Source organism: Oncorhynchus gorbuscha, linkage group LG25 (assembly GCF_021184085.1).
Source record: "Oncorhynchus gorbuscha isolate QuinsamMale2020 ecotype Even-year linkage group LG25, OgorEven_v1.0, whole genome shotgun sequence".
Taxonomy (NCBI): Eukaryota; Metazoa; Chordata; class Actinopteri; order Salmoniformes; family Salmonidae; genus Oncorhynchus; species Oncorhynchus gorbuscha.
In genome coordinates, this window is record NC_060197.1 from 21,360,861 (window position 1) to 21,385,707 (window position 24,847).

At 42.5% G+C, this 24,847-nt stretch overlaps 1 protein-coding gene across 4 annotated transcripts in view; it reads left to right on the plus strand.

The window, feature by feature from the left end:
* Nucleotides 1-24,847, plus strand: part of zgc:109889 (uncharacterized protein LOC553542 homolog) — a 67,404-nt gene that overhangs the window by 17,296 nt on the left and 25,261 nt on the right. For 3 of the 4 annotated variants that reach the window (XM_046329054.1, XM_046329056.1, XM_046329057.1), the window contains exons 2-3: nucleotides 15,415-15,554; nucleotides 16,768-16,902. In XM_046329054.1, the coding sequence (XP_046185010.1) occupies nucleotides 15,422-15,554; nucleotides 16,768-16,902 (268 nt within the window). In that variant the 5' untranslated portion in view covers nucleotides 15,415-15,421. Of the gene's footprint in view, nucleotides 1-15,269; nucleotides 15,295-15,414; nucleotides 15,555-16,767; nucleotides 16,903-24,847 lie in introns of all 4 variants that reach the window. The other variant, XM_046329055.1, reaches the window with a different exon arrangement.

The following is a 24,847-nucleotide window of genomic DNA, read 5'->3' on the forward strand; positions in this document are numbered from 1 at the left end:
TCCCCCCTTTTGAAGAGGGGGATGACCGCAGCTGCTTTCCAATATTTGGGAATCTCAGACGACACGAAAGAGAGGTTGAACAGGCTAGTAATAGGGTGGCAACAATTTCGGCAGATCATTTTAGAAAGAAAGGGTCCAGATTGTCTAGCCCGGCTGATTTGTAGGGGTCCAGATTTTGCAGCTCTTTCAGAACATCAGCTGAATGGATTTGGGAGAAGGAGAAATGGAGAAGGCTTGGGCGAGTTGCTGTGGGGGTGCAGTGCTGTTGACCGGGGTAGGAGTAGCCAGGTGGAAAGCATGGCCAGCCGTAGAAAAATGCTTATTGAAATTCTCAATTATGGTGGATTTATCAGTGGTGACAGTGTTTCCTATCTTCAGTGCAGTGGGCAGCTGGGAGGAGGTGTTCTTATTCTCCATGGACTTTACAGTGTCCCAGAACTTTTTTGAGTTAGTGTTGCAGGAAGCAAATTTCTGCTTGAAAAATCTAGCCTTGGCTTTTCTAACTGCCTGTGTATAATGGTTTCTAGCTTCCCTGAACAGCTGCAAATCACGGGGGCTGTTCGATGCTAATGCAGAAAGCCATATGATGTTTTTGTGTTGGTTAAGGGCAGTCAGGTCTGGGGAGAACCAAGGGCTATATCTGTTCCTGGTTCTAAATTTCTTGAATGGGGTATGTTTATTTAAGATGGTTAGGAAGGCATTTAAGAAAAATATCCAGGCATCCTCTACTGACGGGATGAGATCAATATCCTTCCAGGATACCCCGGCCAGGTCGATTAGAAAGGCCTGCTCGCTGAAGTGTTTCAGGGAGCGTTTTACAGTGATGAGTGGCAATGAGGCAGTGATCGCTGAGATCTTGGTTGAAGACAGCAGAGGTGTATTTAGAGGGCAAGTTGGTTAGGATGATATCTATGAGGGTGCCCGTGTTTAAGGCTTTGGGGAGGTACCTGGTAGGTTCATTGATAATTTGTGTGAGATTGAGGGCATCAAGTTTAGATTGTAGGATGGCTGGGGTGTTAAGCATGTTCCAGTTTAGGTCGCCTAGCAGCATGAGCTCTGAAGATAGATGGGGGGCAATCAGTTCACATATGGTGTCCAGAGCACAGCTGGGGGTGGAGGGTGGTCTATAGCAGGCGGCAAAAATGAGACTTGTTTTTAGAGAGGTGGATTTTAAAAGTAGAAGTTCAAATTGTTTGGGTACAGACCTGGATAGCCTGCAGAGGTCTGTCCTACTATCTTTGCAGTAGATTGCAACACTGCCCCCTTTGGCAGTTCTATCTTGTCTGAAAATGTTGTAGTTTGGAATTAAAATTTCAGAATTTTTGGTGGTCTTCGTAAGCCAGGATTCAGACACAGCTAGAACATCCGGGTTGGCAGAGTGTGCTAAAGCAGTGAATAGAACAAACTTAGGGAGGAGGCTTCTAATGTTAACATGCATGAAACCAAGGCTATTACGGTTACAGAAGTCGTCAAAAGAGAGCACCTGGGGAATAGGAGTGGAGCTAGGCACTGCAGGGCCTGGATTCACCTCTACATCGCCAGAGGAACAGAGGAGGAGTAGAATAAGGGTGCGGCTAAAAGCAATAAGAATTGGTCGTCTAGAATGTCTGGAACAGAGAGTAAAAGGAGGTTTCTGGGGGTAATAAAATAGCATCAAGGTATAATGTATAGACAAAGGTATGGTAGGATGTGAATACAGTGGAGGTAAACCTAGGTATTGAGTGATGATGAGAGAGATATTGTCTCTAGAAACATCATTGAAACCAGGAGATGTCATCGCATGTGTGGGTGGTGGAACTAATAGTTTGGATAAGGTATAGTGAGGCTCTACAGTGAAATAAGCCAATAAACACTAACCAGAACAGCAATGGACAAGGCATATTGACATTAAGGAGAGGCATGCTTAGTCGAGTGATCAAAAGGGTCCGGTGAGTGGAGAGGTTGGTTGGGGGTCACGGCGATTTAGACAGCTAGCCAGGCCATCCGTAGCAAGCTAGCATAGGATGGAGGTCTGTTATTAGCCACCTCTTGCGTTCCGTCAGTGGATTAGTGGGGTTCCGTGTGGTGTGATTTGGATTAATCCCCTCTACAACAACAACATAAATAAAAACAATAGATATAGTTAGAGGCCCAAGAAGAAAAATAATAATAATAAAAATAAATAAATAAATTGTCCGATTGTTTATTCAGATAGCAGACGATAAGACAGCTAACGGTTAGCTGGCCGCAGATGGGCGTTCAGGTAACGTCGCGATGGAGGAGCCAGCCGGATAACTCCTTCGGGTAGATAACGTCGGCAGTCCAGTTGTGAAGGCCCGGTGGGGCTCCGCGTAGGCAGTAAAATGGGTCCGGATAGGTGACTGCAGCCCAGGAGTGATTGATGGAACTCTTCAGCTGGCTCGCTCCGGAATAATTGATGTTTGCTCCGGAATCGACAAAAGCCGATTAGTCACACGGATAGCAGCTAGCTAGCTAGCTGTGAGATCCAGGTATGAATGTCCAGAGTGTAACGGCGTTCTTCGTTTGTAGAAAGAGAGTCGGACCGAAATGCAGGGGGTCGGTTACTCATGTCTTTAATGAAAGAATCGTGGTACATGAAATTACTGATACAAATACAAAACAACAAACGGAACGTGAAACCTAATTACAGCCTATCTGGTGAAACTACACAGAGACAGGAACAATCACCCACGAAATACAAAGTGAAACCCAGGCTACCTAAATACGGTTCCCAATCAGAGACAACGAGAATCACCTGACTCTGATTGAGAACCGCCTCAGGCAGCCAAGTCTATGCAACACCCCTACTCAGCCGTAATCCCAATAACTACAAAAAAAAACAATACGAACCACAACATATAAACCCATGTCACACCCTGGCCTGACCAAATATATAACGAAAACACAAAATACAATGACCAAGACATGACACAGAGTTAGCGGTTGAAATCCAGGGACATGGAGAGAGAAATTGGTCCGGTATGTTCTGTTCCGAGCCGAGCCGCGCTGTATAAAACTGGCGATAGATTTTCAAGCTAAAGGATAGCTGATGACCACAAACCGTGGTTCGCTGAATACTAACGATGTGCCAGTAAAGAAGCTAACTAGCTTCTGGATTAGCTTCTGGCTAGTTTCTGGCTAGCTTCATGGAGGATTACATATTTGAGGTAAATAATACTTTTTTATAAATTGGTGAGGAGGGTTGCAGGAGAGTGTTTTGAAGATGAGTTTATGGAAAATGTAAAAAATGTATGAATTTTTTAAATATATATATTTTTTATATATATGGGACATGACCAGACGAGGACAAAAGACGTCGGAACTGCTATGCAATCTCTGACGTATCTGTAAGGAGGAATGGGCAAAAATTCACCCAACTTATTGTGGGGAGCTTGTGGAAGGCTGCCCGGAACGTTTGACCCAAGTGAAACAATTTAAAGGCAATGCTACCAAATACTAATTGAGTGTATGTAAACTTCTGACCCACTGGGAATGTGATGAAAGAAATGAAAAGCTGAAATAAATCATCCTCTGCTATTTTTCTGACATTTCACATTCTTAAAATAAAGTGGTGATCCTAACTGACCTAAGACAGGGAATTTTACTCTGATTAATTGTCTTAAACTTGTGAAAAACTGAGTTTATAACAGTCGTTCTTAACCTGGGTTCGGTCGAACCACAGGGGTTCGGTCGAACCACAGGGGTTCGGTGAGTCATTCTCAGGGGTTCGGCGGAGGTCAAGACACACAACTGACTCGTATGATTCGTGATAACATGCCCCGCTTGGCCATCATTGACTGCAGGTGATCACGCTACATCGCTTGGCCTATCTGTGCTGCAGGGAATTTGGTTCGCTCAGTAGTCGACTTGTGACTGCCGTGATTGTACGTCTTGTGATTTCTTTCTTAATATTTTAATCCCTTCATACTTACTATGTCGAGCAAAAAAAGAAAGTGGTCGGACGAATATGTACAATATGGATTCACATGTATAACGGAATGTGATGGGAGTCAGCGTCCTAACTGCATGATTTGCAATGCCAAGTTGAGTAATTCTAGTGTAGCACCGGCGAAACTAAGAACACTTCCTTAAGATGCATGGAGATGGAAAATACAAGAACACAACGCTCGCTGAATTCAAGGTGAAGAGAGCCAGATTTGATGAAAAGGCTACTCTGCCTGTTCTCGGCTTTGTACCCATCAACAAACCGATTCTCACAGCATCGTACGAAGTTGCTTACCTGATCGCAAAGCAGGGCAAGCCACACACCATTGGTGAAACACTCATAAAACCAGGTGTGTTGAAGATGGCGAATATCATGCTGGGAAAAGAGGCTGAAGTTAAGTTATCCCAAATTCCTCTTTCAAATGACACCATCAGCGACAGAATAGAGGACATGAGCAAAGACATCTTGGCTCATGTAGTTGCCGATCTGATTTCAAGCCCGGCAAAATTCAGCCTTCAACTCGACGAGACCACAGTCGTTTCCAATCTAAGCCAGCTTGCTGTATTCGTGCACTACGTGAAAGACGACGTGATAAAGGAAGATTTTTTTATTTTGTAAGCCTCTTACAACAACAACTAAGGCAGCCGATGTGAATAAACTTGTGGATGACTTCTTCAAAGACAACAATCTTTTGTGGGATATGGTTTCTGCAGTTTGTTCGGACGGAGCTTCAGTCATGCTGGGAAGAAAGTCTGGTTTTGGTGTGCTAGTGAAAGCCAATGCACCACACATCATTGTTACGCATTGTATTCTGCACAGGCATGCATTGGCAACCAAAACCTTGCCTCAAAACTGGCAGAAGTATAAAAAATTGTAGTGGAATGCGTGAACTATGTGCGAACGAGTGCTCTGAGGCACCACATCTTCAGTGAGCTGTGTAAAGAAATGGGCTCTGAATTCGAGGTACTTCTGTACCATTCTAACATTCTGTGGTTATTCCGGGGACAGGTGCTGAATTGTGTTTTTGCCATGTGTGTGGAATTAGCCCTGTTTTTGCAAGAGCACCAACATTGTCATACAGATTGCTTCAAAAATTCTGAGTTCATTCTCATTTTAGTGTACATGGCTGATATCTTCGCAGCTCTCAATCATCTCAATCAAAAGATGCAGGGCGGTGGAGTCGACATCATCGAAGCTGAGGAAAACCTGAAGGCTTTTCAAAAAAAGCTACCGTTATGGAAACGATGAACAGAGAACGATAACTTCGCAAACTTTCCCCTGCTGGACGACTGTGTAAGTAAGATCGAAGATGTATCTGGAATCTGAGACATTTCTGTACCCGCGGAACTGAAGCAAGCAATTGCCACACACTTAGATGAGCTTGCAAAGTCTCTCGACGGATACTCCCCTACAAGAGTCATATCCAGTATGGGTGAGACAGCCGTTCATGTTTAGTGTTGAAACAACAGATGTCAATGATGACCAGGTGGCGAATCGCATCTCCATGTCTGGCAGACATATCAGTGTGGATGACGGATCACCACCTCAAGCTGAACCTCGGCAAGACGGAGCTGCTCTTCCTCCCGGGGAAGGACTACCCGTTCCATGATCTCGCCATCACGGTTGACAACTCCATTGTGTCCTCCTCCCAGAGCGCTAAGAACCTTGGCGTGATCCTGGACAACACCCTGTCGTTCTCAACTAACATCAAGGCGGCGGCCCGCTCCTGTAGGTTCATGCTCTACAACATCCGCAGAGTACGACCCTGCCTCACACAGGAAGCGGCGCAGGTCCTAATCCAGGCACTTGTCATCTCCCGTCTGGATTACTGCAACTCGCTGTTGGCTGGGCTCCCTGCCTGTGCCATTAAACCCCTACAACTCATCCAGAACGCCGCAGCCCGTCTGGTGTTCAACCTTCCCAAGTTCTCTCACGTCACCCCGCTCCTCCGCTCTCTCCACTGGCTTCCAGTTGAAGTTCGCATCCGCTACAAGACCATGGTGCTTGCCTACGGAGCTGTGAGGGGAACGGCACCTCAGTACCTCCAGGCTCTGATCAGGCCATACACTCAAACAAGGGCACTGCGTTCATCCACCTCTGGCCTGCTCGCCTCCCTACCACTGAGGAAGTACAGTTCCCGCTCAGCCCAGTCAAAACTCTTCGCTGCTCTGGCCCCCCAATGGTGGAACAAACTCCCTCACGACTCCAGGACAGCGGAGTCAATCACCACCTTCCGGAGACACCTGAAACCCCACCTCTTTAAGGAATACCTAGGATAGGATAAAGTAATCCTTCTCACCCCCCCCCCTTAAAAGATTTCGATGCACTATTGTAAAGTGGCTGTTCCACTTTACAATAGTCGTAAGGTGAATGCACCAATTTGTAAGTCGCTCTGGATAAGAGCGTCTGCTAAATGACTTAAATGTAAATGTAAATGAATACCTCGACGAAATCATTGAAATTCACCAAAGCCAGGTTCAACAGCAACTCTTCAGAACAGCAACGCTTACAATGTTTTGGTGTCAACAAATGGTAACGTATCCTGTTATTGCTAAGAAAGCTCTGGAGATTTTCATACCATTTGTTACAACATATATCTTTGCGAGCAATCCTTTTCGAGGATGCTGGACATAAAAACGAAGAAAAGGAACAGACTTTGTTGCGAAAATGACATGAGAGTGGCACTTGCCAAGGTGAAGCCGCGCATTTCTGAACTTGTCTCTGAAAGGCAACAGCAGAAGTCACACTGATTTGCAGTAAATATTCATTATTATGTTTTTGAGTGAAAATCATGTTTTGATGATTTTGTTCTTTGAACACAGTGATGTTGATGCACGGTTCATTTTGTGCACCAGTAAAATATATACCTATGTTTTGAATTTGAAAAAATCATATTTTATTTTACCAATTAAGAAGGGTTCGGTGAATGCGCATATGAAACTGGTGGGGTTCAGTACCTCCAAGTTTAAGAGCCACTGGTTTAAAAGTATTTGTCTAAGGTGTATGTAACCTTCCGACTTCAACTGTATATATGCCCATGAGGACAAAAGCTATTTGGTATGTGTGTGCTTTCCAGGGCAGCCCTCTGCAGCTCCTCTCCATGTTATGAACCTACAGTATGACATCATAGGAGGAACACTCCTATGGCCATGTTTTATTCACAGTACTTTTACAGTGACTGTTTGGTAATCCCTCACCTGACCTGTGTCTCCCTCTGTGTCGTAACACAACGACAGGAAACGGCCTTGTTCTCCTTGCCTTGTGCAAGCTCTCTCATGCTCTCTCTTTGTCTACCTACCTGTCTCGTTCTGTACTTTATCTCATTCTACCCCCTCTTTCTCCCACCCTCCTTTTCCCCTTTCTCTCGCTCTCTGCTGCCCCTCACTTTTTATTTGAAGCCAAAGTTAGAGGACTTCAAAGGAAACCATGGCAACGCCTCCACCAAACCCATCTTCTGAAAAAGGGGGAGGGAGGGTGGTAGTGTGCCTTCAGTAATTTGGGTTTAGGATTAGCGGCTTGAAGTGCAGTCGTAATTTCATTTCTGTGTAATGACTCGTACCATGGAACTTGCACGAGTCAATGAGGGGAGGGATAGTATTTTGCGTAATTTTGGTTTAGTATTAGTGGCTTGAAGTGCAGTCGTAATTCCATCTCAGGATAATGACCCATACAATGGAACTCTCCTGTGAGCGTCAACAAACACACGCATCAAAGAGTTGAGAGGGGGGGGGCTACTTGAGACTGTGGAATCGGGGCAGTTCAAAGGCAGTCAACTCTCTCTCTCTCTTGTGGTAGCAATTGAAATGATAAAATTACATGCATATTGAAAATGTATTTCTATGTAGTGACACAATCTTTGGATTTATTTCATTCAATGTTTTAACCCTGCCTATCTAAATATTTCTGTTACGCTGTCTGACTAATCAACCCCTGTGTTAGCCAGACCATGTCTCTCTCAGAAAGTGGGGAGTGGATAGCTATCAGACCCATGCCCTGTCTCTCTCTCTCTCTCTGTGTGTTCATAGCTATATTTGCAGAGGCTAGCTAATTAACCTGTAACGTTTGCCTAGCAACTAGACTGTAGCAGACTGGTGTATTAGTGGGTGGTTAGCATATAGTGAGCAGACTTTTGCCCTGTCTTTCTCTGTATTAGCATCTAGCTGGATACATATAGGGTAGCTAGCTATTTAGCATGAAGCTAAGCTTGTGTTAGCCCAGCAACCTCTAAGACTAACAGACTGCTAGCCAATGTCTCTCACAATCAGAGGTCTGGGTATAACAGACTTACTTCCTATTTTATATAACTGTCTTTCCTAGTTAAAATAAATGTAAAGAACCCATGTATATCCATAAGACCGGTTGTGATTCAGCTCGAACCATAGCAGACTGGTGTCACCAGCTAACTATATCCATAAGCCATAATGTCACAGCTAACTAATTAGCCATAATGTTAGCCTAGCGACCTCTAGACTGTAGCAGACTGGTGTCACAGTAGGTGGTTAAAGGATGATTATGTTGATAGCATTAGCTCTGGGACTTTAACACACATTCCTACAGGGAGGCCAGGCAGGGACAGAGATACCACTTAGTCAGCCTTCTGTTCATCCCTCCCCCTCCCTGCTTTCCCTCATGGCCTCACCCTTCTCCCTCTCCTCACTCGACTTCATCCCTGTTGACCCTGCTCTCGTCTAACCCTCCCCCTTCCACCTTTTTCCATCTGGAGAGTGGCGGTGTCTGTAGGTCAAGTGAGATAAGGATCATTATGCTTAGTTAGGCCAGCGAGCCATCCAGGGCAGCCATGGAATTTAGTTAAGGACCGCCTTCCAGGGCAGTTACTGTATTATGACCAGATGACAATCACACTCACCTGTCTGAAAGTAATCCAGGTTAGAATCATCACACGGCTGACTCCAGGAAGAGTGTTAATTAAGTTTGTTAATTACGCACTGGGTCACACAAAACCTAGCCAAGGCACACAGCATAGGCATTATGTACTGTATTAGATCTAGATTAGATCTAGATTAGCTTAGACAATCTTTCGGTCTTTCCCTTTTCTCTCGCTCCATCACTATTGCAATGTCGCATTGGGTTCCACTGCTGCACATGTCTAGAGCAGGTTTCTCAGCATGTTGCTATAGCAACAGCCCCCTTGGCACCGCTCTCCTCCCTTTTACTAGCCTCTACTCACCTGCTGCTCTATCCTACTATGTAGCTTTAAACAAAAAACCACTACTGTAGCAACACAAGCTATGCATCCCACTGCTGGCTTGCCTCTGAAGCTAAGCAGGATTGGTCCTTATTGGTCCCTGCATGGGAGACCAGATGCTGCTGGAAGTCTAAAATATGGTCTAACATGTGCCAATGCCCCAGGACAGTGGTTGGGGAAATTGCCCTGTGTAGGGTGCTGTCTTTCAGATGGAACATTAAATGGGTGACCTGACTCTCTGTGGTCACTTATCGTAAGAGTAAGGGTATTAAGCCACAATCTGGCCTCATACCATCATGGCCACCTAATCATCCCCAGCTTCCAATTGGCTCATGCATCCCCTTTCTCTCCCCTGTAACTGTTCCCCAGGTTGTTGCTGTAAATGAGAATGGGTTCTCAGTCAACTTCGAGGCAGCGGCAGCGTAGCCTAGTGGTTAGAGCGTTGGACTAGGTTGCAAGTACAAATCCCTGAGCTGACAAATCCCCGAGCTGTCGTTCTGCCCCTGAACAAGGCAGTTAACCTACTGTTTCTAGGCCGTCATTGAAAATAAGAACAAATTCTTATTTATAATGTTCGGCCTACCGGGAAACAGTGATTTTTTTTAAAAAGTGGATTTAACAGGTGACATTGACAAGGGATCATAGCTTTCACCTGGTCAGTCTATATAATAGAAAGTGCAAGAGTCCTTAATGCTTTGTATACTTGGTGTATAATGCTGCATAGAATGGCTAATTTGTTTATATTTACAAAGGCCTACTTGTGATTTCGCTGGATCAGTGTGGCGGAATGAATATATAGTACATGCATAATGATCTGCATGTCATTGTGACAGTAAGGGAAAAACACTGGATGAAACCTTCTACTCTTCAGTTAACACACACTCACTGTAAAAATGTGCTTAACATGTTACATAAGTTGCATGGACTCACTCTGTGTGCAATAAGTGTTTAACCAGATTTTTGAATAACTTCCTCATCGCTGTACCCCAAAAACAATTATCTGTGACGTCCTTCAGCCGAGCAGTGCATTTCAAACACCAATTCAACCACAAAGACCTGGGAGGTTTTCCAATGCCTCACAAAGAAGGGCACCTATTGGTATATTGAATTTCCTTTTGAGCATGGTAAAGTTATTATTTACACTTTGGATGTCCTTCCTAACAGGTGTCCTTCCTAACAGGTGTCCTTCCTAACTCAGTGGCTGGAGAGGAAGAAAACCACTCATGGATTTCACCATGAGGCCAATGGTGACTTTAAAATAGTTCGTATTCTATCACAGCCATTAAACTGAGGATGGATCAACAACATTGTAGTTACTCCACAATTACTAACCCTAATTGACAGAGTGAAAAGGAGGTCTGTACAGAATACAGAATCCTAAACATGCATCCTGTTTGCAACAAAGCATCAAATGATAACTGCAAAACATGTGGAAAAGCAATTTAAGTTCTTGTCCTGAATACAAAGTGTTTGGGGCAAATCCAATACAACCCATTTCTGAGTATAACTCCATATGTTCAAGCATAGTGGTGGCTACATCATGTTATTTGTATGCCTGTAATCGTTAGGGATGGGAGTTTTTCAGGATAAAAAATATATGGAAAAGGAGCTAAGATGGATACAGAGAGGTAGAGAAAGTGAGATAAAGGGTAATGGATGGACTGATGGGTGGATCCTAAAGTGGACGGACAGCCAGACAGGCCTCAAGGTTAAAGGGATGACTAGACTAGAGGGTGTGTGTGATCTACTCTTCTGAGTGACCTTGATACTGCCTCTACACATTACTCACACTCGGGGCATACACACCTGCGGCATTACTCATGTCAAGTAAAGATATCCCTCCATCTTATACACACAGACAGGCTCCAACCCTCTAGGTAATGGGGATATACCCACTCAAGGGCAATATGGGGTGGGGGTGGTAGTGGGGTGTTAGGTTATTCAGTTGTAATGTTGTTGTTTTTTTGAGAGAATTTTGTTTACAGGGAAAGCCTAATGCTTACAAACATACATACATGCATGCATGCAGTTGAAGTCGGAAGTTTACATACACTTAGGTTGGAGTCATTAAAACTCGTTTTTCAACCACTCCACAAATTTCTTGTTAACAAACTATAGTTTTGGCAAGTCGGTTAGGACATCTACATCTACTAAGTATTTTTCCATCAATTTTTTACAGACAGATTATTTCACTTATAATTCACTGTATCACAATTCCATGGGGTCAGAAGTTTACATGCACTAAGTTGACTGTGCCTTTTTAAACTGCTTGAAAAATTCCCAAAAATATGTCATGGCTTCAGAAGCTTCTGATAGGCTAATTGACATAATTTGAGTCAATTGGAAGTGTACCTGTGTATATATTTCAAGGCCTACCTTCAAACTCTGTGCCACTTTGCTTGACGTCATGGGAAATCAAAAGAACTCAGCCAAGACTTCAGAAAAATAATGGTAGACACCATTCCAACCATGAAGCATGGGGGTGGCAGCATCATGTTGTGGGGGGTGCTTTGCTGCTGGCTTTGCTGCTGGAGGGACTGGTGCACCTCGCAAAAGAGTTATGTGGATATATTGAAGCAACATCTCAAGACATCAGTCAGGAAGTTAAAGCTTGGTCGCGAATGGGTCTTCAAATGGACAATGACCCCAAGCAGACTTCCAAAGTTGTGACAAAATGGCTTAAGGACAGCAAAGTCAAGGTATTGGAGTCGCCATCACAAAACCCTATAGAACATTTGTGGGCAGAACTGAAAAGGCGTGTGCGAGCAAGGAGGCAGACATACCTCAAACTGACTCTTAATTTTGATTTTGACCCCCCCCCCCCCACACATGATTTAATTTCTGTTAGTCACATGTCTGTGGAACTTGTTCAGTTTGTCTCTCATTTGTTGAACCTTGTTATGTACATACAAATATTTACAGATGTTAAGTTTGCTGACAATAAATGCAGTTGACAGTGAGAGGATGTTTCTTTTTTTGCTGAATTTATATATTTTTGTTTTTACTTTGTTTGCAAACTGTTACACGTATTAATGTACTGAAATAGGTAGGACACGTGACATCGAGGGAAAAAAAGACTTCATATCGGAGTTGTCTATTCATAGTATGAGTTTAGCATAGCGTCTCTCTCCATTGAAACATGCGGTTGACGTCAACAAACCTAATCGAATATTCAAAAATAGATTACAATAATGAGATGTATCCACCAGGGCCATTTACCATTCTCTTCCAAAATACATCATCCAGGAGGAACCTCTTGATGGGGCTGCCCATATCGGCAGACAGTGATATGGCCAATTTCTTGGAGAGTCTCCTTCCCCTTCAGGAGACTGTCAAACATGATGACAACACCACCCCAACGGGTGTTGCTGGGCAGCTTCAATGTGGTGCTATTATTCTTCTCACTTTGCTTGGTGAGGTAGATTGCTGCTATAACTTGATATACCTAACCATTTCCTTGACTCGCTTGTAGAGTGTACCCATTGTTTTCAGTGCCATGATGTCCTTGAGGAGCAGATTCATTGCATGAGCAGCACAGCCAATGGGTGTGATTTGAGGGTAGGACTCCACTTTAGACAATGCTGTGAACATGACGGCTGCTTGGTCTGTCACCAGTGAAAATACCTTCTGTGGCCCAAGGTCATTGATGACTGCCTTCAGCTCATCTGCAATGTAGAGACAAGTGTGTATGTTGTCCCTTGTGGCTGTGCTCTTGTTGAATACTGGTTGAGGGGTGGAGATGATGTAGTTAATTATTCCTTGCCCACGAACAATCGACCACCCATCAGAGATGATTGCAATACAGTCTGCTTTCTCTATGATTTGCTTGACCTTCACTTGAACTATGTTGAACTCTGCATCCAGAAAATTAGTCGATAAAACATGTCTGTTTGGAGGGGTGTATGCTGGGGGAAGAACATTCAGAAATCTCTTCCTATACACTGCCTGTGACCATCAGAGGTGAACCAGTTGCATACACAGCTCGAGCAAGACATTCACCAGCATTTCTCTGACTACGTTCCTCCATTGTGTAAAAAAAATCTTCTGATTCAGGTAGGAACATGAGCTGTTGCTATCAATAAGGTGTCTGATTCATCATTTTCACCTCGAATAGAAATAGAGGGTCCTTTGTCAGAGGTTGCTTGTTGTGAGTCTGAGGGAACTTTATGCACTTGGCCAGATGTTCTGCATCTTTGTTGCATTCTTCACATATGATTTGGCACAGTATTTGCAAATGTACACCTTTTCATTCTACATTAGCTGCAGTGAAATGTCTCCACACATCAGATAGCGCCATGGAATGTTCCTGTAAAGATTAGGGAAACAGAGTTAAAAAATACAATTCCATGTACTGATAAATAGTTAAGCAGTAAGATTAACAATCTTAAAACTTAAAATGAAACATGTATGGAAACAGGTGAATTAACACTCCTCAGTTAGCAGGCTCAAGCAAGCTAAAACTCAGATGGTAGCAAAAACTAACTAGCAGAAATTGTTAACAAGTTAGAAATTATTTAAACACACTTTGCTGTAGGCTACTGTTTACTAGTTAACAAAAACATATATTCACTCTACCCAGTATTGTAATCAAAACTTACCAGAAAACATGTAGTCCTTGGCTCAGACAGTGTAGTAGTATTGGCTCAATAGTGTGCAAGATCTTGAGAATCAGCTGTACATATGATGGAAGAATGCACTGTGCATGCAGAGGGTTGCAATTCCATTGAATCGGGGACAGTTTAACCAAAATGTGCCACAAGACCTAAAATTGCCTAATGTGTATCCCACAAAAAAAGTTGACTGTTTATAGGCTAACTTTTTTTGATAAATGTAAGCAAAATTCCCTGGCTTAACTTCCCATGGAACAATTCCGGAAATTTACCGGAAAGTTTCCGACCCTTTGCAACCCTATCTGTTAGGATGACAGGCAGAGCTCAATTGGGACAAACCAAACAACCAACACACACACACATAAATAGCGCTCATCATCACTTTTCATTTGTGCCCTGGTTCCCTTTTTCCATCTCAGTTGGAAGGCGGTGTGTCTGTGTTTTCCCCGGTCAGTGCTGTGGAAGTCAGCCATTCCACACACACTCCCACACTTCCAAGATAATCACCGTCACAATTACTATCACATAGAGAACTGACAAATACTTCACACACTCATACATGCTCTCTCTCTCTGTGTGTGTGTGTGTGTGTGTGTGTGTGTGTGTGTGTGTGTGTGTGTGTGTGTGTGTGTGTGTGTGTGTGTGTGTGTGTGTGTGTGTGTGTGTGTGTGTGTGTGTGTGTGTGTGTCAAACACACAGACTGGTCTGACACACATCACACAGTTCAAATCCAAGGGCAGAAGAGGCCATGGACCAAATTCAGAAGAGAGAGAGGAGCTACAGTTCCATCTCACGTGTAGCTTCTTTGGAGAGGGAGAGAGCGTTCTTCGCAGCAGAGTTTTTCAGTCTTTTTCTACAAAGACATTGTGCTCCCCTTTCATGATAGGTGTGCATCCCAAATGGCATACTCTTCCTTTTTATAGGGCACTACATTTGACCAGGGTCCATATGGATTTGGTCAAAAGTAGTGCACTATATAGGGAACAGGATGCCATTTGTTACGCGTTCAGGGGCTCTCCTTATTCTGTCCTCTCACCAGTGGTAAGACAGCCCAGCAGGAGCAGCACAAAGCTGTGGCAGTTAACAGTTAACACTGAACCAACCATTCCGCCTCATTGGACCCTGCACAGATCCCAGTCGCACTGACACAAAGCAGCTTAGCAGGCAACTGGTCCCCGGGGGCCTGACACCAGCCCAATATTAACAGAGCCAGTCACCCAGATCAGGTCACTGTCTCTTAAGTCAGTGGAGATAGTTATCTCTGTGGCCTACAGGCTGATCAGAAGGCAGTTTGTATTTAGTTCATTGCTGTGGATATCTGATCTGACTGTCTGAGTTGATTAGTGTAATATCATGTCTTCTGTGATGTTCACTTTTGATTTATCCTTTTCCTGTGCTTCTTTTCTCCCTCCCTACTTCTTTCTTCCCTTTGTCTAACTCTCCTTCTACTCTTCCTCTTTTGTCACCCTGTCTTTCCTACTGCCTCTCTCTCTACCACTACTTACAGCTCGCTCTCCATCTCTTCCCACCAGGTGAATTACCATGCCATTGGTAAAGCGCAGTATAGAGCCCAGACACCTCTCTCTTCCTCCCTCACTTTTTTGTCCATTTCTCACTCTTTCTTGCACTTTCTTTCATCTCTCTCCCCATAGGTAAACCATGCCCTTGGTAAAACGCAGTATAGAGCCTAGACATCTGTGTCGAGGTGCAGTACCTGATGGAGTCACCAGTGAACTGGAGTGTGTTACCAACAGCACCCTCGCTGCCATCATCAAACAGCTTGGTAGCCTCAGTAAGTGTGTGTGTGTGTGTGTGTGTGTGTGTGTGTGTGTGTGTGTGTGTGTGTGTGTGTGTGTGTGTGTGTGTGTGTGTGTGTGTGTGTGTGTGTGTGTGTGTGTGCGTGCAGGGGGCGGGGTTGTTATTTGTGTGAAACAAACACATCAGTGAAGGGCAGGAGAGAGAGATAGGAGCATGGTTTAAACATGTGAGGCCATGATCTGTGCGCCTATTGGAAATCCATCCATCTCCTCACTGGTCTGTGCCTCCTCGGGTTATCCTGATCTCCTATAGACTTATCCTGCATGCTGATCAGGTCTGCTGTAGAGGTTGAGATGGGAATAGATTAGCTTGACTTTCTGACCCAGACACCTGCAGATGATAAAAATGGACACTTACCAGTAGGCTGACTCTTGAAGCTAATATACATTTCCAGTATTTGTGGCCCTACATTCACCCAGCTTTGCCCTATGGCTTCTATGGGATAGCATAAATATCTAAGGACTTTGTGTCTAAGGGGGTATTATTTATTTAATAAATTGGAATAATAGTCTGTTAGTCATGCCAGTAGCCTCAACACCAGTGGTTGCTAATGTGTCCACTTCGGGGTAGAATCCCTTGCGTAGTAAAGTAAGTACACCTTGTTATTGTTGTCTAATGGTATTCCTTTGACAGGGAAGCTTCATTAGACTAAAAGACAACTCCGACTTCCACCTCTCCACCCTAGAGACAATGACTGAAGTGCACTTGAGTGTGCTTTGAAACCACCTTCACTCAGTGTTAGACTACATTATTGATGTGTGGTACAATATGTATCAGTGCTATAACAATGATAAGTCCTTATATCTAGTCAATAACCTGACATAGCACCCAGCGATGTTACAGTAGGTGCTGTTTTAATTTATATATCTATATTGAGAAATATATATGCATATATAGATATATATATATATATCTATAGATATATATCTATATTGAGAGATATATATATATATGCATATATATTGAGAGATATATATATATATATATATATGCATATATATGCAGGGTCCCTTGATAAGGTGTGTACACACTGTGGAGCAGGCAGACTATAATGCATTGTTCTCTGCTGGATGTCAGACAGCAGCTCTGCAGGGGGCACAGCACAGTGAGACTATAGAGAATTCCTGCCCATTGATTAAGGTGTGTGTGTGTTATCCTGTGTACTAATGTGTCTCTTCCTCCTGCAGGTCGTCATGCGGAGGACATCTTTGGAGAGCTGTTCAATGAAGCCAACAGCTTCTACATAAGAATGAACAACCTACAGGAGAGAGTAGACATACTGGCTGTCAAAGTCACACAGCTAGACTCCACCGTGGAAGAAGGTGTGTTTTCATCTTAGTTTGTCACCTGACAAAGTGTGTTGGTACATGGGATAAATCATAGCAGCAGCAACATTTCACCTACAGCCGCTTCACTGAGTGAATGCAGCTCTCTATCTGTTTTGCAGCAGTGAGGTTTTCCCCAGTGCTGGTGTGATTGAATGCAGCCACTCTGTCTTTGGTGGAATTTGGAATGTGCACATCATTGGTAAATGCTAAGTGGGATGCTTGTGACGAATCAACTCTGACGTCACCCCATTGAAGTTAAAATGTTAAATTAAGGGTTATGGTTAAGTTTAGGGTTTAGGGCAGGGTCGTCCCAAGGATCCCACAGGATCACTCTTGATTGAGTGTGTATTGTGCAGTCCCACATAAAAAAGACTACAGTCTAATATAAAATACTAAATTACTTAGTATAAAATTCTCTGTTATTGTGGAATATACTGAGGAATATTATACTACACACTAGTATTCCTCAATCGTGTTGTGCTTACTACATCATTTTGTAGTATACTGTAGAATATTATACTCCACACTGTAGTATCCCTTGATCGTGTAGTGCTTGCTATAGTATTCTTTTAGTATACTTTAGAATACTATACTACACAATGCCCTCTCCCACCTGGATTAGAGGATCACCATAGTGCCCTCCAAGCTCATCACTAAGCTTTCCTCAAAACACTGTAGTGTATACTAGTATATAAATACTAGTATATAAATATAGTAATACTACAGGATACTATAGTATTTTATTTCATGTGGCCTGCTACAGTGGTGTGAGCTGTATTGTGCCTTAGCTGCAGTGGAGTAGTGAAGTGACCCATCTTTTCTTAGAGATTCAGGAGGGATGAACACACACACACACACACACACACACACACACACACACACACACACACACACACACACACACACACACACACACACACACACACACTGGATACAGGAGGGATGAGCTGACCACCTGAGAGAGAAGCACTGTATTACATGACTAATAATAACCGTGCCTCTATCATATCCTCCACTCCTCTTTTCTCCTACACGTGTTCTCCACCTTTCTATTCCCCGTTTTCCCCCCCTTCTCTCTGGCCCCTCTTTGTCCTTCTTCCCTCTCAAATCGTATTTCTTCTCAGCTTCTCTCCTGTCTCCTACTCAGCCATTCCATCCATACCTTACACACTGTGTGCTGTTAGAGTAGTATCTCTCTCTTTCAGTCCCCATAGGAATGCATTGTCTCTTCAGCCACATAGAGAAGCACTGTATTGGCAACGCACAGGGAGTTGCATTGTCAGTGTGATGGCTAAGCACTCTTTTTGTGTGTGTGTGTTGTGTGCGTGCATTATAAACTATCGACTGTCTGACCTTCAAACGAACCAGCCACGTGCGTTTGTGTGTCTGCTGACCTTTTTCTAGCCTGTAGAGGTGTCAGACTCAACAGATAGGGGTGAGTGCTTTTTAAAGTGTGTGAGTGTGCGCACGTGTGTACGTTTTTGTTTATGCGTACATGGGTGCATGATTTGGGTTGTGGTTGTTGTTCCTGTGGATATTTGGTTTTTGACTCTGGCTTTGTGGTTTGTCTGCTTGAATATTTTGGTGTGTGTGTCAGTGGCTTTCCTCCTCCAGAATAGCCTGAGTATATCTTTAATAGATGATTACTAATCGATGAGCCTCGTGTGTGTGTGTGTGTGTGTGTGTGTGTGTGTGTGTGTGTGTGTGTGTGTGTGTGTGTGTGTGTGTGTGTGTGTGTGTGTGTGTGTGTGTGTGTGTGTGTGTGTGTGTGTGTGTGTGTGTGTGTGTGTGTGTGTGTGTGTGTGTGTGTGTGTGTGTGTGTGTGTGTGTGTGTGTGTGTGTGTGTGTGTGTGTGTGTGTGTGTGTGTGTGTCCCGCTGACAGATGTAAAGCTAAAGGGAAAAATGTCTGCAGTGATACATGTGGTAACATGGGAGGGAGGTATTTGTATTTATTAGGGATCCACATTAGCTGCTACCAAGGCAGGGGTCCAAACGCATTAAGGCACTTACATCAAACATTAAAAAAAAGATAAAACAGTACATCCATATAGCATTATTACACCACTACATACACTATACAAAAGTATGTAGACACTACTTAAAATGAGTGGATTCTGCCATTTCAGCCACACCTGTTGCTGACAGTTGTATAAAATCGAGCACACGGCTCTGCAATCTCCATAGACTAACATTGGCAGTAGAATGGCCTTACTGAAGAGCTCAGTGGCTTTCAACGTGGCACCGTCATATGACGCCACCTTTCCAACAAGTCAGCTCGTCAAATTTCTGCCCTGCTAGAGCTGCCCCGGTCAGCTGTAAGTGCTGTTATTGTGATGTGGAAACATCTAGGAGCAACAACTGCTGAGCCTCAAAGTGGTAGGCCACACAAGCTCACAGAACAGGACTACCAAGTGCTGAAGCACATACCGTGTAAAAATCGTCTGTCCTCGGCTCATTACAGAGTTCCAAACTGCCTCTGTAAGCGACATCCGCACAAGAACTGTTTGTAGGGAGCTTCATGAAATGGATTTCCATGGATAAGCAGTCGCGAACAAGCCTAAAATCACCATGTGCAATGGAGTGGTGTAAAGCTCACCGCCATTGGAGCAATGGAAATGCGTTCTCTGGAGTGATTAATCACACTTCACCATCTGGCAGTCCAAAGGACGAATCTGGGTTTGGCGGATGCCAAGAAAGCACTACCTGCCCGAATGCACAGTTCCAACTGTAAAGTTTGGTGGAGGAGGAATAATGTCTTTGGCTGTTTTATGGTTCAGGCTAGTTCCCTTAGTTCCACTGAAGGGAATTCTTACCGCTACAGAAATCAATGACATCATAGACAATTCTGTGCTTCCAACTTTGTGGCAACAGTTTGGGGAAGGCCCTTTCCATTTTCAGCATGACAATGCCCCCATGCACAAAGCGAGGTCAATCATGCAGCGCCTTGTCACCATCGCAGATTTTAGAGAAACAACAAATGTCGGTACATATAAGTGTCTTATATCGGCTGAAAGCTTAAAAAGAATTGAATATAACTGCATTGTCCAATTTACAGTAGCTATTACTGTGAAACAATGGCATGTTATTGTTTGAGGATAGCTCCTAACAACAAAACATTTTTTCACTGCGATAGGTTTGATAAATTCACCTCTGAAGGTGAAATGTGTTCTTATATTCTGAAATCTTTCTCTGATTTATCATAGAAAGGGTCCAAGAGATAACAGGAAGTGTCGTTTTGTTAGATTAAAATCATTTTTCATATCCTTAAAAGGTCCATATAACATGCACGATCGATTTTGGATTTCCACATGTTCAATTTGCAAAGAAAGGAATCTGTGAAAATCTAACCCTAAACGTTGTTTCAATCAGGGAAATCACATTTGTATGTATTCCTCAGAGATCCTAGAACATAACCAGACTTCACTATATCATTAGGGGTGTGACCAAATTTGGTCAGAGAGTGACTCCTTTATGGCACGCCGATGACGCGGCCGGTCTTCATTTGATCAACTGTATCCTTGTCAAATAAGCCCCAATCGGGGTCAAACAAAGCTAGCTAGATAGCCAATGAGCTGGGCTGAACGGGAGTATCCGGAAACCCTGTATCTGTCGCAAAATGTAGGTGCTAACATTTTGCGACAGCATGCCTTTTCCTTTTGGACAAAAATTCTAAGAATATTCAGAGTTACGAAAACTGGTTGTTTTGTATATGTTGAACTTATAATATGGCTGCTAATACTGGAAAAGCTAAATCAAAGTGCAAGTATACAGATTTGACAATATTCTTGCAGAAAAATCTAATATGAATGCAAATGTCTCCTTCACGATTTGCCCAAATGTACCTGGCTGACTTCACACTAAATGTCATGTAGTTCACTCATACTTCAAGTTATACGTCTGAAACGTTGCACGTACACTGCTGCCATCTTGTGGACATCTGAATTACAACCAGAGTGATGGCTGGAACTGGGACCTTTCTCTTGCATTTCAAAGATGGTGGTAGAATATTTTTCTTCTTTTTTCTTTGCATTTTCTTCTACCAGATCTATTGTGTTATTCTCTTACATTCAATTCACATTTCCACAAACTTCAACGTGTTTCTTTTCAAATGGTACCAAGAATATGCATATCCTTGAATTGGTATAGATTTGGTATGTCGTTTAAGGTAAAATTGGGAAAAAAGGGGGCTATCCAGCACAGCTTGCGCGCTGCCCCAGAATTCTACAGCAAGTTATTAAGTGTCAGCCATTGTTGCCATTAATGACAGTTAGTGCTAGTTTGACCACCAGAGGGCATCTTTGAGAAGCATTTGACTGTTTTTAATATTGGCTGTACTAGAGCAGTGGTTTCCAAACCTTTTTATAGTCCCGTACCCCTTCAAACATTCAACCTCCAACTGCACCAGGGTCAGTGCACTCTTAAATGTTGTTTTTGCCATCATTGTAAGCCAGCCCCACACACTATACGATATATTTCTTAAACATATGAATGAGTGAGTTTTTGTCACAATCTGGCTCGTGGGAAGTGACAGAGCTCTTATAGGACCAGGGCACAAATAATAAATCAGTCATTTTGCTCTTTTTTTTGTTGCCATCTTTCATATAAAACCTTATTTGTTCATCGGAAATTGTGAATAACTCACCACAGGTTAATGAGAATGGTGTGCTTGAAAGGATGCATATAACTCTGCAATGTTGCAATTGTATTGGTGAGTCTGTCTTACATCGTTTTCCACAGGCAGTCTGTACCTTTATTTAGTTTTCATGCTAGTGAAGGTGAGAATCCACTCTCACATAGGTATGTGGTTGCAAAGGGCATCAGTGGTTTAATGGCGCGATTTGCCAAGGCAAGAAACTCTAAGCAAAATGCAAATTAATTACTTAAAAATCATACAATGTGATTTTCTGGATTTTTGTTTTAGATTACGTCTCTCACAGTTGAAGTGTACCTTTTGATAAAAATTCCAGACCTCTACATGCTTTGTAAGTAGGTAACACTGCAGATTTAGCAGGTTATCAAATACTTGTTCTCCCCACTGTATATACTGCTGTTCAAAAGTTTTGGGTCACTTTTGTCAAGAAATGTTTCTTGACCATTTGTGTACTCTTTGTCACCCACACACACTTTTTAAACATTTGGATAATAAAGCATTTAAAGGCTGACGTTGGTTGATTTTAAAACTTGTGACAGCCAAAATTCTAACTCCACCCATTATTTTTGGACTTTTTTAAACATTCCCTGAAAGCATAGATTTTAGGACCTACTGCAGCCCTAAAACATAGGTGCAAACAACCTTTCCATGATGGGCTATTAGCAGGAAAATAGACTCTTCAACCTTTACAAAAGGATAGCTAGGGCTACTCTAAGTGTGAAACAAAAATCCCACAAGTTGCAATGTATGTGACATACTGGTAAAAATAAGGTAAAAACCAATTTAAGTTTTCCTGTAATAACAAGAAATGTGTGGAGTGGTTGAAAAACGAGTTTCAGTGACTCCAACATAAGTGTATGTAAACTTCCAACTTCAACTGTATATGTACTTGACTCTTTATATTTTTGACAATGTTAACTTTTACGCCACTACATTCCTAAAGAAAATATACACTTTTTACTCCCATACATTTTCCCAGACACCTGAAAGTACTCGTTACATTTTGAATGCTCAGGCAGGACAGCAATATTGTCCAATTCATGCACTTCAGAAAGAAGTATATATGCCATTTAGCAGACGCTTTTATCCAAAGCGACTTACAGTCATGTGTGCATACATTCTACGTATGGGTGGTCCCGGGGATCGAACCCACTACCCTGGCGTTACAAGCGCCATGCTCTACCAACTGAGCTACAGTTACATTTTGTGTTAAACTGAATTTTAAACTGATTAATTAAATTAAAATGTTGGGTCACTGGCCTACACACACACACAAACACAATGTCAAACTGAAATTATGTTTATAACATTTGACAAATTAAAAAAAATGTAAAGCTGAATTGTCTGGAGTCAATACATATTGAACCCCTTTTGTTATGGCAAACCTCAATAAGTAAAAATGTGCTGTTCAAGTCACATAAGACAAATGGACAATAATAGTGTTTAACATGATTTTTGAATGACTTCCTCATCTCTGTACCCCACATATACAATTTTCTATAAGGTCCCTCAGTCAAGCAGTGAATTTCAAACACAGATTCAAACACAGATTCAACCACAGAGACAAGGCAGGTTTTCCAATGCATCGCAATGAAAGACACTTATTGGTAGATGGGTATAAAAAAAGCAAGGTTAATAAATCCTGTTATGATCATGTGCATTTTCGCAGCTTTTTGTTAAAAATCGCGCAACATTTCAGTGTCCTGCTACTCATGCCAGGAATATAGTATATGCATATGATTAGTATGTGTGGATAGAAAACACTCTGACGTTTCTAAAACTGGTTAAATCACGGCTGTCACTATAACAGAACGTGCGTTTCATCAAAGCGCAGGAAAATCTGATCACTGAAAACTGGAAAATATATCAATGCGCTACTTGAATGTATTGTTGAAAAGAAACTACATTAAATGGGGCAGAGTTTGCAATACCTACAGCTTCCACACGATGTCAACAGTCTTGTCATTTCTCTCAGATTTGTTTCTTGGTCAAACGGACACGAGGCAGCGCATTTCTTCCAGTCTCCGACCGGATGTTTTGGTTGAGAAATATTTGGATATGATATCAGGACGTGGAGCTATTGAATATACATCGCCCGTGATCATTTTGATAGATTATTAACGTTTACTAATACCTAAAGTTGCATTACAAAAGTATTTTGAAGTGTTTTGTGAAAGTTTATCGTCAACTTTTTTTTAATAAAATAAAATGACGTTGCGTTATCAAACTCAAATTTTTCCTTGATTACACAGTCTTCATCGATTGATAACTAGGCTATATATGGACCGATTTAATCGGAAAAAAAGACCCAATAGTGATGTTTATGGGACATCTAGGAGTGCCAAGAAAGAAGCTCGTCAAAGGTAATGAATGTTTATATTTTATTTCTGCGTTTTGGGTAGCGCCGGCTAAGGGCGTGCACTTCGTTATTGGTAATGGTGTCCAGTATTCTCCGTCTTAAATTTGATCATTGATTTACATATTAGGGTACCTGAGGATTGATTAGGAATGTTGTTTGATATGTTTTAAACTTACTTTTTGGGATATAAAGAAGGACTTCATCGAACAAAAAGGCCATTTTTTATGTAGCTGGGACCCTTGTGTTTGCAATCAGATGAAGATCTTCAAAAGTAAGTGATTTATTTTATTGCTATTTCTGCCTCTGCTTGGTTGGAAAATGTATGTAAATCTTGTGTGTACGGGTCGCTGTTCTCAGATAATCACATGGAGTGCTTTCGCCGTAAAGCCTTTTTGAAATCTGACAAAGCGGCTGGATTAACAGGAAGTTATGTTGTCAAAATGATTTATAACAATTGTATTTTCATGAATGTTTATTACGATTTCTGTCATCTGAATTTGGCGCTCTGCAATTTCACCGGATGTTGTCGAGGTGGGATGCTAGCATCCCAATGATCCGTAAGAAGTTAACAAACTATAGTTTTTGCAAGTCAGTTAGGACATCTACTTTATGCATGACACAAGTAATTTTTCCATCGATTGTTTACAGATGATTTAATCTGTAAATTATCACAATTCCAGTGGGTCAGAAGTTTACGTACACGAAGTTGACTGTGCCTTTCAACAGCTTGGAAAATTCCAGAAAATGTCATGGCTTTAGAAGCTTCTGATGATAGGCTAATTGACATAATTTGAGTCAATTGGAGGTGTACCTGTGGATGTATTTCAAGGCCTACCTTCAAACTCAGTGCCTCTTTGCTTGACATCATGGGAAAATCTAAAGAAATCAGCCAAGACCTCAGAAAAAAATTGTAGACCTCCACAAGTCT